The sequence below is a fragment of the Macaca nemestrina genome, chromosome 5 (genome assembly GCF_043159975.1).
Source record: "Macaca nemestrina isolate mMacNem1 chromosome 5, mMacNem.hap1, whole genome shotgun sequence".
NCBI classification, from domain to species: Eukaryota; Metazoa; Chordata; class Mammalia; order Primates; family Cercopithecidae; genus Macaca; species Macaca nemestrina.
Window position 1 is genome coordinate 135,422,289 of NC_092129.1, and position 15,696 is coordinate 135,437,984.

The following is a 15,696-nucleotide window of genomic DNA, read 5'->3' on the forward strand; positions in this document are numbered from 1 at the left end:
GGAAGCCAGGCTGAAAGGAGCAGGTTATTCCCTTTAAGAGGCTGCTGTGTCCTAGTGTTCCAGCTCCGGGCTGATGGCCGCAGTCATTTTCCAGCGGCGGGGTTGGACTGTTCTCACCCCCACCCCCATCCCACTGCCTTTTCCACCTCTGAGTCCAGGAACGCCATTTCCAGTAGACAGCACCATTCTCTTTAACCTCTTAGGGTGTTTGAGGATTATAAAGCACACAAAACTGTTGGCAGGAAAAAAGCCTCTCATGGTTGTAGCCTAAAAAGCATTATCTTATGCACAAGGTGGCCAGAGGCATGGCCTTTGACTTTGGAAGTCGGAGACTGTTATTCTCCTCAGACCCGCCCTCTAGTGACTTTGTTCTCTAGCCTTTAGGGTGAAGCTATTAATTAATTTATTTATTATTTTTTGAGACAGAGTCTTGCTCTGTTGGCCAGGCTGGAGTGCAGTGGCGTGATCTCGGCTCACTGCAACCTCTGCCTCCCAGGTTCAAGTGATTCTTCTGCCTCAGCCTCCTGAGTATCTGGGACCACCATGCCCAGCTAATTTTTGTATTTTTAGTAGAGACAGGGTTTTGCCATGTTAGCCAGACTGGTCTCAAACTCCTGATCTCTTGGTCTCCCAAAGTGCTGGGATTACAGGTGTGAACCACTGTGCCCGACCTAAGGTATTTATTTTTAAAATGTATATGTCACTCTCTGTTTTAACTAACAGCTTTTAAATTTAAGCTGTTTCGGATATTGAAAAGCAAATCAGCATTTCCCCCACATAGGACTCAAATACAAATAGAAAAAATACATCTAAAAATGTATGTCCTTGAGTCAACCTGGTCAGGTATTACATAAGCAGATTTTGCAGAAGAGGAGGAATTTCTGGAATTCTGCTGATGTTCTTCACGAGTAATTGATGGCTAACATTGCAATGTATGTATAGAATTTGACATATTAGGCTTATTGATGATGTGTCAAATTTTAACGAATAGGTGAATTCAAATGTATAAGTAAAAAAAACCTCTTACTATATTTCACCAAATCTGAGACACAGTTAACTGTGAGACATACCACTCTTTTATACACCACTAAGGGGAAAAAGGAAACACTACAAACAAACTATGAAAAGGCATTGATTAAAATATACATTCAGGGCCGGGCGCGGTGGCTCAAGCCTGTAATCCCAGCACTTTGGGAGGCCGAGACGGGTGGATCATGAGGTCAGGAGATCGAGACCATCCTGGCTAACATGGTGAAACCCCGTCTCTACTAAAAAAAAAATACAAAAAAACTAGCCGGGCGATGTGGCGGACGCCTGTAGTCCCAGCTACTCGGGAGGCTGAGGCAGGAGAATGGCGTGAACCCGGGAGGCGAAGCTTGCAGTGAGCTGAGATCCGGCCACTGCACTCCAGCCTGGGCGACAGAGTGAGACTCCGTCTCAAAAAAAAAAAAAAAAAAAAAAAAATATATATATATATATATATATATATATATACACACACATTCAGGTGTCTTAGAATTAGTAAATATGGTGATCTTTCAGCTGCAGTCTCACCTTTTTTCCATAGAGTCTGACAACATGATTCTAACGCCACTTTTCAGTTCTCAGTTTTCCTCTGCTTGGCCTATTGGGCAGCAGTTGACACTCTTACCTCCCTTTTCCTTGAAACACCTTCTTCCCTTTGCCTCCAAAACACCACGTTGTCCTGGTTTTCCTCCTCCATCTTGGGCTGTTTCTTCTCTGTCTCCATGGCGGGTTCCTCCTCATTTTCCTGACCTCTAAACAGTGGAGAGCTTCAGAACTCAGTGCTTGCACCTCTTTTCAATGTACACACTCTCTCCCTTGGTGACCCACAACTTTAAATACCATCTATCTGCTGGTAATTCCCAAGTGCGTATTCCAGCCTGGATCTTTCACCTGAACTCACTATAGAAATATGCTCCTGCCTGCTTGACAGACCCGGATGTTTAACAGGCACCTCCTGCTTAAGATGTCTAACACCAAATTCCAAACCATACCTCCACATCAATTGCCCATCACAGAAAGTGGTCCCCTGCCTTCCACTTGCTCAGGCCGAAACCTTAGCATCCTTGATTCCTTTATTACATTCTTGCCCCATATTTGACTCATTAGCCAATCCTGTCTGTCAGCTCTACCTTCAAAATACATGCAGAAGTCCACCATCTCCCATCACCTCCACGGACACCACTTTGGCCTAGACCATTATTACCTCTGCTGGATTACTGCTGTGGCCTCTAACTGGTTGCTCCATTTTTATCTGTGCCCCCTTCAGTGTATTCTTGACCTAACACCTGGAATGATATCATTTAAATGTAAAGTCAGACTGTGTCATTTCTCTCCCCAAGGTCTCCAGTGGCTTTCTGTTGAATGCAGAGTAGCAACTTAAAGGCCAGATGTGATTTGCACTCTCCCAACTCCAATTTTTTCTCTCTCTGTGACTCCTACTGGTCCCTCTGCCTGGCCCACTTGCTCCAGCCATGCCAGCCTTCCTGCTCCATCTTGTCCATGCCAATACCCTTCCTGCCATTGCACCTGCTGCTCCCTTTGCCCAGAACCCTCTTTCTGCAGATAATCTGCACAGCTTTCTCCATTAAGGGCTTGATGCTACCTCTGTGAGGCTTCTCTTAGATGTGGCAACCCCATCACCTTCTACCCTATCCTCTTTCCCTGCTTTGCTTTTCTCCTTAGCTCTCCTCCCTATCTAACACCACTTATGTTTTATTACTTCCCCACAATGGAACGTAGCCTTCACAAAGAAAGGGATTTTGTTTCACTTGGCATTTGTTCACTGCCATGAAAAGTGCCTGTACCTAGAAAAGTGTCTGGCACAAAGTAGATGCTCAATAAATTTTTGTTGAATGAATAAGTTAACAGCTTCAGGTATTTGGGATAGCTTCAAAAACAGACTGAGATAAAGAGGAAGGAGGGATGTTTTTGTTTTGTTTTTTGCCCAGTGGAATGAAATAAAAGATTATTCGTTTTCCTCGCAGTATCAGTGATATTTCTTCCATTTGGAAAATTGTCTACTGTTTTGATAGTCTATCATGGGAAAACATGTTGTCCATTTACTTCAAGAGATCTTTGCACACTGTTTTTTGTTTTTTCATTTTCTTTTTCTTTCTTAATAGTCCCCAGGGTTCATCTGAGCTTACGGTTATTGTCTATTAAACCTTCAACCAGATAGTGATAAATTCTGCTTCAGAAATAATTTTTTTGCAGCTAAAGTAAAATCTAAACAGATCTTCTAACTTTTACACCTCAATTAGGAAAGGACTATTTTTAACCTGGGGCATACATAGTTCCCAGCACTAATAAAGCAGTTTCCTCTGTAGTGGACGTACTGGAAGTTACTGCTGTTGGTACACAAATTTTTAACCACGCTATGGTATACTGGTTACTATGAATCACAGGTACATGTGGGTATGTTGCTTTTAGGAACACTTACTCTGTTATTAGGCCGGAGAGACCGCAGCTTGGACAGCTGATCCCAGCAGAAGGATTCTGCTGCAGTGGGAGAATCTGGGAGAACTTCCCCGCTTGTGAGCTTTGACCACTAAAGTGGACGCAGTGGATTACTCTCAATGGGAAGAGGCCACTGGCAGAGGGAGAGGCCCTTGTACAAGAACGGGGTTCCTGGGAGCCCAGGTTTCACCCATTGGTGAGCACAGAACACCATAGAACCGTTGTTCTTTCGTCTCATTATTGTAGAGGCTGGAGATCTGGCAGGGCCACAAGGCTAGGGTGTGTGTGGGCCTGGGGCCACTCAGGTTCTCAGTGGCTTAGGTTACAGAAGCTGAGGAGATGACAGATGGTGAGGAGACTCAGTTAAGAGGATAGAGATGACAAAAAAAAAAAAAAAAAAAAAAAGGCTCTCATCCATTCATCCAAAGATATTTGTGGTATTCCTCTGATAAGTTCTGGGGATACTGCTAGTCAAAGCAGTGTGGACTTGGGCTTGGCCTCAAAGGCACCTTTGAGGACGTGACCATTGTATGTGGAACATCGATTCCAGTAATGTTAAAGCCAGGCTTTTATTCCAATTTCTGACTTTGACATATGTTGCTTTATATATTTGCTGTATGTGCTGTGGCCATCTTTGTCCCTGTATCTGCAGCTTGTAAGGTTATGGACACAGTGCTTGCCTACTAGGAGCATGTCTTTTGAGGAGGTTTGGGGGGGTGTTAGAAGGGAGGTTGTCTTGAGTTCATGTCTCCCATCTTCCATGTGTACATCTCAGGAGACTGCTGTGTGTGTGTTGAGAAACTGGCACAGGGATAACTGTGGAGTCATCTGTCCTGGGAGGAGGTTGTGTATTAATTGCCTCCCTGGGAATTTTCTCATTATTTATCCCTTTACAACTCTCTTTCTAGAAGAATAATGAGAACTGACATTACGTGTAACAAAATGTATTGGGGGTGCTTGAATCTTTTTATAGGATGAGTTTGATACCATCAAAAAGTTTATAAACCTATCTCTTAGATGCACCCATTCTGCATGAAGCGTGGTTGTGCAGCATGAAACTGAGTGCTATGTTGTGTAGTTCCGGGTAGCCTTTGCTTCCTCCGACTTTGTCTTCACTGTCTTTTATACTTCTTCCAAGGAAGGCTTTGATATGGTTTCTCAGTGATGACATTCATTTCAGATATTTATCTCCACGAGGAAAACAGCCTTCATATTTTCTCTTTTTTTTTTTTTTTTTGAGACGGAGTCTCACTCTGTCACCCAGGCTGGAGTGCAGTGGCCAGATCTCAGCTCACTGCAAGCTCCGCCTCCCGGGTTCCCGCCATTCTCCTGCCTCAGCCTCCCGAGTAGCTGGGACCACAGGCGCCGCCACCTCGCCCGGCTAATTTTTTGTGTGTGTGTTTTTAGTAGAGACGGGGTTTCGCCGTGTTAGCCAGGGTGGTCTCGATCTCCTGACCTCGTGATCCACCCGTCTTGGCCTCCCAAAGTGCTGGGATTACAGGCTTGAGCCACCGCGCCCGGCCCATATTTTCTCTAGTTACAAAGGTCAATATGGGTTTTTATTAAAAGAGAAGGAACCCCTTTTTGCATCCCGAAGCTGATATTCAGCTTTTAAAAAATGAGCTTCAAATTAGGATTGTCCCCCAGATAATATGTAATTCAAGATTTTCTACTGCACTGGAAATTGCCATTTCTTCCATAATAACCAGTTTATCAGCTCATACCTCAGTTCTTGAGCTCTCTGGCTGGGGATCAGGTCAGTACCAGCTCGCTTGGAAGAAGCCATTGAGTATGGCTGTGATGGCCTGCATGTGGCAGACGTGGTGGCAGCGGCATTTTTCCTTCCACATTTCCCCTCCTGTGGATGACTTCAGCGATCTCCTAACATGTACGTGTGAGGTTCCAAGAAACACAGGAAGCCGGGAGTCTGGTGCTTGGCTCCATTGTTTAGCACCAGTAATCCCGATGCTAAAACCTGTGTTTGTATAGAACTCTTCCCATCTTTTAGGTTCATTGACCCGATGACACTTGTCCAGGCAAAAATGGAGGGGCAGGGGAAGGAGAGCTGAACTGTACTGACGTGCCACCCTAGGAGTCTTTAATGCTTGATCGCATAAATCTCCTTAACCACTCTACCAGATAAGAGGTGGTGTTTCTATTTCACTTAAGTGAAAAGTGAAATCTGAGAGGTTGCCATTTGCCCAGGGTCACACAACTAACAAGTCACAAAGCTGGAGTCTGAAACCATGTCTTGCAACTACTACCGATGATCTTCCCACTACCTGATCCTTCCCATCCTCGTACTTTTCTCCAGGGGCCAGGGCCACCTTCTCAGACAGTTCCTGACTAGTAGAGCCTCGGATGTATAGGGCTTGACTCCTTTGATGACCTCCCCAGAAACTTCATCCATTCTCCAGAACTCCAGGATCTGGCACCAAGGGAAAAGGCAATGTTGGCAGGGCACGGTGGCTCACATCCGTAATCCCAGCATTTTGGGAAGCCTAGGCAGGTGGATCACTTGGGGCCAGGAGATCGAGACCAGTCTGGCCAACATGATGAAACCCTGTCTCTAGTAAAAATACAAAAATTAGCTGGGCATGGTGGTGCACACCTGTAGTTCTAGCTACTCGGGAGCCTGAGGCCGGAGAATCTCTTGAACCCAGGAGGTGGAGGTTGCAGTGAGCCAAGATTGCACCACTGCACTGCAGTCCAGCCTGGGTGACTGAGTGAGACTCTGTCTCACACACAGAAAAAGAGGCAACGTGATGTTCTATGCCCCTGTCTATCAGCCCTCCAGTGGGTTGAGGGTTGTGCTACTTTTCAACGTAAGGAAAAAGACACTTGGCACCACATCCAGTTAAACAATTTAGATCAATTCAACACAGCCACTGTCACCAATTTTGATGAAAACTCTGGGAACTCCAATGGGACAGATGACTGGGCATCCGGCCAAGCAGAGAGGTGGTCTCCATGTCACTGTCATTTCACATTGAGGTTAATAATTGGAGTGGGAACTTTCATTGTCTTCTGAGTGTGGTTTCTTTTCTTTGAATGAAATGCTTTTCTAAATCTTTATGCTATTTGACAGTCCTACCCAAGGTCTCTTTAAATTGCTGTCATTCCAGGGGCTGGAGAACTACAGCCCGTGGGCCATATCCAGCCTACTTTTTTTGTAAATGGAGTTTTATTAGAACACAGCCACATTCATCTGTGGTGTTGGTGGCTGCTTTCATGCTCCAACAGAGATGGGGAGTCATGACAGAGACTGTATGGTTTTCAAAGCCTCAAATATTTACTGCTGTCCTTACAGGAAAAGTTTGCTGACTTCTCTCTTTCTCTCTCTTTTTCTCTTTCTTTTAGGGTATCATAGATTTAAAGAAAGGAAATAAAGGGTGCGGTGGCTCATGCCTGTTGTCCCAGCACTTTGGGAGGCTGAGGTGGGCAGATCACTTGAGGTCAGGAGTTTGAGACCAGCCTGGCCAACATGGCGAAACCCCGTCTCTACTAAAAATACAAAAATTATCCGGGCATGGTGGTGCGCACCTGTAGTCCCAGGTACTAGGGAGGCTGAGGTGGGAGTTGAACCCAGGAGGCAGAGGCTGCAGTGAGCCGAGATCACAAGAAAAGAAATAAAGTCCCTGGGGAAACTGTTCCAGTGTCTATTAGGTGGTGCGAAAATTACTGTGGTCTTTGCCATTTTGGTGACCAAAAAAAAAAAAAACACAATTACTTTTTTTTGAGACAGAGTTTTACTCTGTTGCTTAAGCTGGAGTGCAGTGGTACAATCCTGGCTCATTACAACCTCTGTCTCTCAGGTTCAAGCGATTCTCCTGCCTCAGCCTCCTGAGTAGCTGGGATTACAGGTGTGCACCACTATATCTGGCTAATTTTTTGTATTTTTAGTAGAGACAGGGTTTCACTATGTTGGCCAGGCTGGTCACGAACTCCTGAATCAAGGATCCACTCACCTTATCCTCCCAAAGAATTACAGGCATAAGCCACCCGCCCAGCCTGCAATTGCTTTTGCACCAACATATACTTGGTCAATAATAACAGACCAGGAGGCAGCACACACACTGTGGCCAGCCTTGAGTGCATTCATTCTAGGCTGGATGGCCATTCCTGAGGAGAGTAATTCCAGCAAATAATAATGTTCCTCCACTACATCATATTCCCTATTAACCACTACTGAGACACCACTAACTGGGTGGGTGACCCGGACTAGTCACCAACCCCTCTGCATGCGATTTCCTTGCCAACAAAATTGAACACTTAATCGTGTGTATTTATAAAGTATATATAAACACATCTTATATATGTGTATGTTATATATGTGTATGTTATATAGACAGTTTAAAAAGGAATAGTAAAATAAATCTCAAATACAAGTAATAACATGAAAAGAAAACCCATTTCTCCACTGTCCAGCCTAGGAAACAGAACTTTATGAATACCTTTGAAATCCCTTCTGTACTCCTTCCCCTCCCCAAAGAGGTAACTGTCTCAATTTGGCAAATCATCCTCCTGTTTTTCTGTGTAGTTGATCGTTTTCTTTTGCCTAACACTTTTTCCTAAACAAAGAAGGCATTCAAAGCCCCAATCTGGTCTCCTCACTGGGGTTTTGCGATAATGTGCTAGACTAAAAGGTTGGTATCCCCTGAGGAAGTCATTGATTTATCTTTGATTTATCAACTCCATGGAGGGAGAGGACAGCAGTAAAGAACATTGGCGACCCCAATCAGTTCATGGAGTTGACCTCACGTTTTCATAGTAGAGAATCTAGTTGAGAGAGAGAACAAGATGAAACCTGATTTGTAGACCTTAAATTTAGCTTCCAGTCCATTTTAGTTTATGGGAAATCTCATTGTATCTATTCTTTGTGGGTTTTTTTTTTCTTTCTTTATTTTGTGCCTTAAAAAAAGGATAAATACAGTACTGGGTTTTGGAAGAAGGAGTGGTTGTTAAACCTTTTAAACTCTGTAATTACTTCGTAAAGGCCGTGTATTTGCATCTGAAATGTATTGAGCCTTAAGTTTAGTGCTCTGTATGTGGAGCTTTCATAATGATGGGAGCACTTCCAAAAATAAATTAACTCTATAGAAAATGTTAATCAGCTTATCCCCAGTGACCCTAGTGAGTTTCTCCATTGTACACATGAGGAAATGGACATGACAGTTAGAGGTTTGCCCAAAGCCACTGTCATTGGCATTATGAGGATTTAAGCAATGGTCCTACTTACCAGAAAACGCGGTCATGTTTTCATGTAAGACACTGTGGGCCTTAGTCAAATTGATCTAAATTAAGATTCAGGGACTAACAAGACTTGGTGTTTGGAAGAGTCTACCACATCAACCACAAAGAGCTGGCTTATTCCTTAAAGCTACCTGCAGGGTTTTAAATCGGATATGGGTTTTCTGAGGAGTCTATTTGCTTGAAATCAAAAACTCTGTATCTGACTAAGCATTGCTCAGAAAACTGAAAAGCAATTGGTTCAAGTAACGTCACACTGCCAGGGAAAACTGTGAGAAGTACAGTAATGACTCAATTTGTGGCGTCCTTTTTTTATTTTTTGTGGCAATCTACATTTTTTTTTTTTTTTTTTTTTTTTTTAGATAGAGTCTCCCTCTTTTGCCCAGACTGGAGTGCAATTGTGTAATCTTGGCTCTGCAACCTCCATCTCTGGGGCTCAAGCAATCCTCCCACCTCAGTCTCCCAAGTAGCTGGGACTGTAGGCCTATGCCACCACACCCGGCTAATTTTTATATTTTTTGTAGAAATGGATTTTCACCATGTTGCCCATGATGGTCTCGAACTCCTGGACTCAAGTGATCCACTTGCCTCAACCTCCCAAAGTGCTGCATTAGAGGTGTGAGCCACCCTACCCAGCCAGCATTCTACTTTTATAGTTGACAAGAAAACAGCCTTCTACTAGGAACTTATTTTTGAAAACCATTTTCAGTGGATTGGTTCAGGATGTGTATACAGCCTTCCACATCATCTGCCTCAGTAGGATTGCTCGGCAGAGTAAGAATGCATGTTGAGGAGCCACAGTGTCCTTCGTTTTTACAGACACTTTTATAATTATTATTGTTTTTATTGGCAATAATTGACAGCTCATTTTATAAATATTTTTCTGAACAACTGATGGATGCAAAAAAATTTTTTTTTCTAGGAAACCTTTGACTGAGCAATCAGAACAGTAAGCCCCTCTTTATTCTTCTTTTTTCCTTTCTCTTCTAAGCCTCACTTGGGAATGTGACCCTATTTTTTTATTGATTAGTAAATATTTTTAAGATATTGTTAACTAGAACAGCTATGTTATCAGGGCAAGTGAGCATGGCCTCATTCAAAGACATGATATTGGCCAGGTGCGGTGGCTCACACCTGTAATCCCAGCATTTTGGGAGGCCAAGGCAGGCGGATCACCTGAGGTCAGGAGTTCGAGACCAGCCTGGCCAACACAATGAAACCTCATCTCTACTAAAAATACAAAAACTAGCTAGGTGTGGTGGCAGGTATCTGTAATCCCAGCTACTTGGGAGGGTGATGCAGGAGAATCCCTTGAACTCAGGAGGCCTAGGTTGCAATGAGCCGAGATTGTGCCATTGCACTCCAGCCTAGGTGACAAGAGCAAAACTTCATCTAAAAAAAAAAAAACAAAGATATGACATTGATTCAGAGGACTTACTCACCCATTGTAGTAAAATACCAGAACCCTTACTATAAGGGTGATATATGCACCCCACATGTAAATCCTGGCAAAGCCGATGGTAATTGCAGAGAGAAGATACCGTAAAGAGAGACACCAAACTGAGCTACTCAGGGAGAGCCTCGCCTCACGAAGGGTTGGTGCCAGGTGCTTATCCTGAGTTTTTGGATCTTGAGATTTGATTTTTGCAATTCACCAGTTTCATCATCACCATTTCATCTGTTCATCAGATCTGGGGACCACAAATGCACACTCACTGGGTTTTCAAGTGACTGCTGAGCCAGAATAACAATATATTGAATCACTGGGGACAGCTGTCTGTCAGAATAACCAATCATGGTCATTTATAAGCCAAGGCATTTCCTTCCTCTTGGAAGGTGCCATCAATATTGTCACATTTCATAGTGGTTACACATACAGGATTTCAATTGCAAACCTGGTGAGTTGGGTTCAATAACCAACTCAACTACCTTTGTGATATTGGGCCAGTAGCCTAACTTTTCTAAGTGTATTTTTTTTTCTTACCTGTGTAATTGAAATATTAATGCCTTATAAAGATGTTCAGTGAGCTAATGCCTTAACATAATACCTGGAAGATAACAGCTATTGTTATTACACTGTCCTTTTGGCTGCTGTCTTCATTATAACTATGCAAGTCAAGTTGGAAGACTGAATAATGAATTAGAAAATTGCTTGTTGAACATGACTTTGAGCACAAGTTAGGTGTTCTTCAGGAATGCTTCCATTGGCCTGGAACAGCTGAGCACACTGTCAGTTGATATAAAGGACACCATTCCCAGAACTTGAACACCTTTTACCTAGACAGTGCTGGGTAAAGTCCTTTGCAGTTTTAATTTGCAGCTTCCCTTTTTCTAAATGCCATGAAGTCACCATGTTTTTTAGATGGGAGCCTCTAATTTACTTGGTTACTGTTGTATTTAGTACAGTAGTTAAGTTTTCGATTATGCACTATTCTGAGTAATGTGGTCACATCTCACGGTCCTGTACCATCCTGCTCTGTACTGCTGGGGAAGGGAATCATCCCTTTGTCCCGCATATCCATGATGGAGACCTCACCTGCCTGTGAGTCACTTAGTAGCCGTCTAGGTTATCAGATTGACTGTCTCGGTACTGGTACCACAGTGCCTGTGTTCAAGTCACCCTTATTTTACTTAATAATGGCCCAAAACTCGAGAGGAATGATGCTGACAATTTGGATATGCCAGCGGCCATAAAGTGCTTCCTTTAAGTGAAAATGTGAAAGTTCCCTACTTAATAAGAAAAGAACTTAAAGTATAATAATAATAATAATAAAAGGGAAAAAAAAGCCAATTGTATGCTGAGGTTGCTAAGATCTACAAGAAGAAGGAATCTTCTATCCACGACATTGTGAAGAAGGAAAAAGAAATTCATGCATAGTGTGTAAAGGGCTGTGTACCATCCATGGCTTCAGGCATCCACTGGGGATCTTGGAACTTATCCACCCCTCTCCTTCAACAAGGGTGGATTACTACAGTAACAGAGAAATCACTGTGAATACCTTATTTGGGTTTGGCTTTCAAAACATCGTTTTGGGTCTGATTTATTATAATTCCGTGATCGCTCCTTCTTCTGGTTCCGCACTCAGGAAGTGAAATTTGTATGAGGGTACCAGCTAGTCCACAAGATGAGCTGCTTGTGCCAAGTGCTTAAGGGAGGCAATGCATTCCTTTGACACAGGGCGATAGGAAAGCGTGCCTCTTCTAGTCATTCATTAAAACAGAGCTGCCTTAGATAAGCAGCTTTCCTTACAAGCCCTCATTTGTTTTTTATTTTTTCTCTGGTGTAGGTATCGACATCCTGAAGCTTGTAGCAGCCCAAGTGGGAAGCCAGTGGAAAGATATCTATCAGTTTCTCTGCAATGCCAGTGAGAGGGAAGTTGCTGCTTTCTCCAACGGGTACACAGCCGACCACGAGCGGGCCTACGCAGCTCTGCAGCACTGGACCATCCGGGGACCCGAGGCCAGCCTCGCCCAGCTAATTAGCGCCCTGCGCCAGCACCGGAGAAACGATGTTGTGGAGAAGATTCGTGGGCTGATGGAAGACACCACCCAGGTAATGGAGCCCTGGTTGTGTGTCTTTACCACTGACCTATTGCCCCTATGCTTCAAATTTTATCAGTTGTATGGGAACAAAGAAAAATAACATATTCGGTGGATAGGCGCGCACACACGCACCCTAACTTCTAGGATGGGGGTTCTCAGTGGCCGTCCATTAGAATCATCTAGAAAACTTTAAAAAAAATACTGATGCTCAGACCCTACCTGCAGACCAGTCACATCAGAATCTCCAGGAGGCAGAGTATGAATCAGTATTTTTAAAAGCTCTCTGTTACCCCATTTACCATATCATTTTGCGTGGCACACTTTGAACAAAACCAAGAAAATACGCTTTTTACTACACCCGCCTCTCCTCCAGAGGGTGTTTTTGTGAAGTGGCTTATGAAAGCAGCATTCTCGCATCCTGAGGATGCAGGTGGTGCTAGCAGCAGTTGATGACAGAACTGATTCTCCTCCTTGGGTTGTTCGTGGAGCACATCAGATGGGAACTGAAGGGACCCAGGAGTGTGATTTCTTTATAGCCAATGAACCCTGGCTTTGGAGCCAGACAACACTGGATTTAACTCCTGGCTCTGGTACATATTAGCTTAGGTGACGAAGGGTAAGTTACTTCAACTTTCCTTGCCTCTGTTATTCACGTTTTCAAGCCTGCTATATAAGATTAAGATGAGAAATAAAGCATATAAAATGCCTGACTCATTGCAAGTGTTCTACAAATGGTAGTTAGGACCATGATGTAACTCATTTTACTTAACCTTTCTTTAATTGTATGTACTTCCCTGAAAGGCCATGAATAAAGTACAGATTTGGATATTGAATCATATTTTCCACAGACTTCGATTCAGGTTTCAGAACATATTCCCAAAGTAAAGAAAGTGCTGCCACTAAGACTTGATAAAACCCACTTAAGATTTAAAGGGCCAGGCCGGGCGCGGTGGCTCAAGCCTGTAATCCCAGCACTTTGGGAGGCCGAGACGGGCGGATCACGAGGTCAGGAGATCGAGACCATCCTGGCTAACACGGTGAACACTGTTTCTACTAAAAAATACAAAAAACTTGCCAGGCGAGGTGGCGGGTGCCTGTAGTCCCAGCTATTCGGGAGGCTGTGGCAGGAGAATGGCGTGAACCCGGGAGGCGGAGCTTGCAGTGAGCCAAGATCCGGCCACTGCACTCCAGCCTGGGCGACAGAGCAAGACTCCGTCTCAAAAAAAAAAAAAAAAGATTTAAAGGGCCGGTCTGTGTTATTATTCCGGTGGTCCAAACTTGTTACCTAAAAGAGCTAGGTAGAGATTTTTTATGACATCAATTTACTGTCATTCTATATCACATTTTGTGTATCAAAGGATTCCATTTTATATACTTTATACTTATGCTTAAGTATACTTTATGTACTTAAGAAGTCCAAATTCTTTTATCTTTTTATACTGATAGCGCAGTACTTCTTGACAATTGATGTAACCATTTATCAGGTGAATCTTTTATCCAAGTAACTGGATGATAATAATTTATAGGTGCTAACTGACTTTGAAGGTGGTCTTTTAAAGCTCCTGGCATATTTTTAACTTCTTTGAAATGTGGAATTTCAGAAAAAAATACTTATTAATAGACCCAAGTGATAAACATTCAAAGGCATACACCAGTGTCTTATGACTTTCTAAGAAATAATTTAGGTGTGAAATATTATTCAAAACTAAAACTAGGCTTTATGTAGCTGGATTTGGGGAAAAGTGAGGGAGATGTTAACCCTCCAAAATTAGGTAAAATGGCTGCAGTTTGAATATAGGGAGTTTAGAGGCAAAGCATTGCCATGCATTCTTAGAGACTGGGTTTAAGGAGAGAGCTGGAAGACAAGCCTAAGGCTCAAAGAAGGATTTAGATACGTGAGAATAAGTCACCTAATGTTCTTCATGATGCCTAAAAGAAAGATAACATGGCCAGGCGCGGTAGCTCACGCGTGTAATCCCAGCACTTTGGGAGGCCGAGGTGGGCGGATCACGAGGTCAGAAGATCGAGACCATCCTGGCTAACATGATCAAACTCTGTCTCTACTGAAAATACAAAAAATCAGCCGGGTGCGGTGGCGGGCACCTGTAGTCCCAGCTACTCGGGAGGCTGAGGCAGGAGAATGGCGTGAACCCGGGAGGCGGAGCTTGCAGTGAGCCGAGGTCGCACCACTGCACTCCAGCCTGGGCGACAGAGCGAGATTCCGTCTCAAAAAAAAAAAAAAAGAAAGATAACATACAACTGATGCAAGGTTAGGATTTGGTTAACCCAAACCTATGGTGGGCCCATGGAAAAATAAAAAGGGGAGAGTGCGTGTCAAAAAGAATAAAATCATTAGGTCAACAAATAAGAGAACAAAGCACCTTCTTCCTAAGTGCCAAATTCTTGTACACTTTAATCCTTTCCTTCCCCTTATCTCTTCTATAATACCAAAAGATTCTAATAGTAGCTATTTTTTGTTATTTATTTTTTGAGAACAGTAATGTCAAAGCACTCTACAGCTTTCTCTTTGGTTCTGCTATACCCTGTGAGTTATGATGGAGGCTCAGAAGGCAATATTAAGTTTTTTATTTCACGTTGTAATAATATACATCAATGTCTAGCAGCATTTTGGATCCAGCTCTAACTCTAATTTTAATAGCCAATGAACATGGATTTCTGGCTGCCAGTTCTTATTACAGGTTGAGTATCCTTTATCTGATATGCTTGAGACTGGAAGTGTTTTAGATTTTGGATTTTTTCAGACTTTGGAATATTTGCATATACATAATGAGATAGCTTGGAGATGGGACCCGAGTCTAAACATGAAATTTATTTATGTTTCACATATACCTTATATACATAGACTGAAGGTAAGTTTATACAAAATTAGAAAAAGTGTGTGCATGAAGCAAAGTTTGTGTTAAGTACTCGTGTGTGGAATTTTCCACTTGTGGCATTATGCTGGCGCTCAAAAAGTTTTGGATTTTGAATTTTGGGATTAGGGATGCTCAAGTGGTAATTGCACAGTATGTTACTCTCTGTCCATAGTTTATTTCTGAAGTTTGTCCTGGCTAACAAGAGAATCAGAAGGCAGGGGGCTTAATTGAGACTTCTTATTCTCATCCTGTGATGGGCTTGTACTCCCTCTGCATGGTGGTACTGCTGGGGATTTGGGGCTTTGCCCCAGGAGTTAATGGACTCTTTATGGGTAAATATGACCATTTTTTTTAATGGTCAATGTTTTTTCTCTTCATAAGCCTGAAGGTGCCTATGTTATGTTCCACTCAAAGGATTAACCCTGGTGTGGCTTTTAGTTGCCTCTGTCAAGAACAGCCAGTTCATTATTAACCATGGTGGCCTATTCGCCATTTTTAAATTACACCCATTCAGAGTCTGACTCTTTCTTTATCTGAGGTATGA

General features: G+C 43.1%; 1 protein-coding gene across 1 annotated transcript in view; it reads left to right on the top strand.

The window, feature by feature from the left end:
• Positions 1-15,696, top strand: part of LOC105490913 (TNF receptor superfamily member 21) — a 73,807-nt gene that overhangs the window by 38,948 nt on the left and 19,163 nt on the right. The window contains exon 4 of the mRNA XM_011756890.2: positions 12,021-12,286. Coding sequence (XP_011755192.1) covers positions 12,021-12,286 — 266 coding nt within the window. The remainder of the gene's footprint in view (positions 1-12,020; positions 12,287-15,696) is intronic.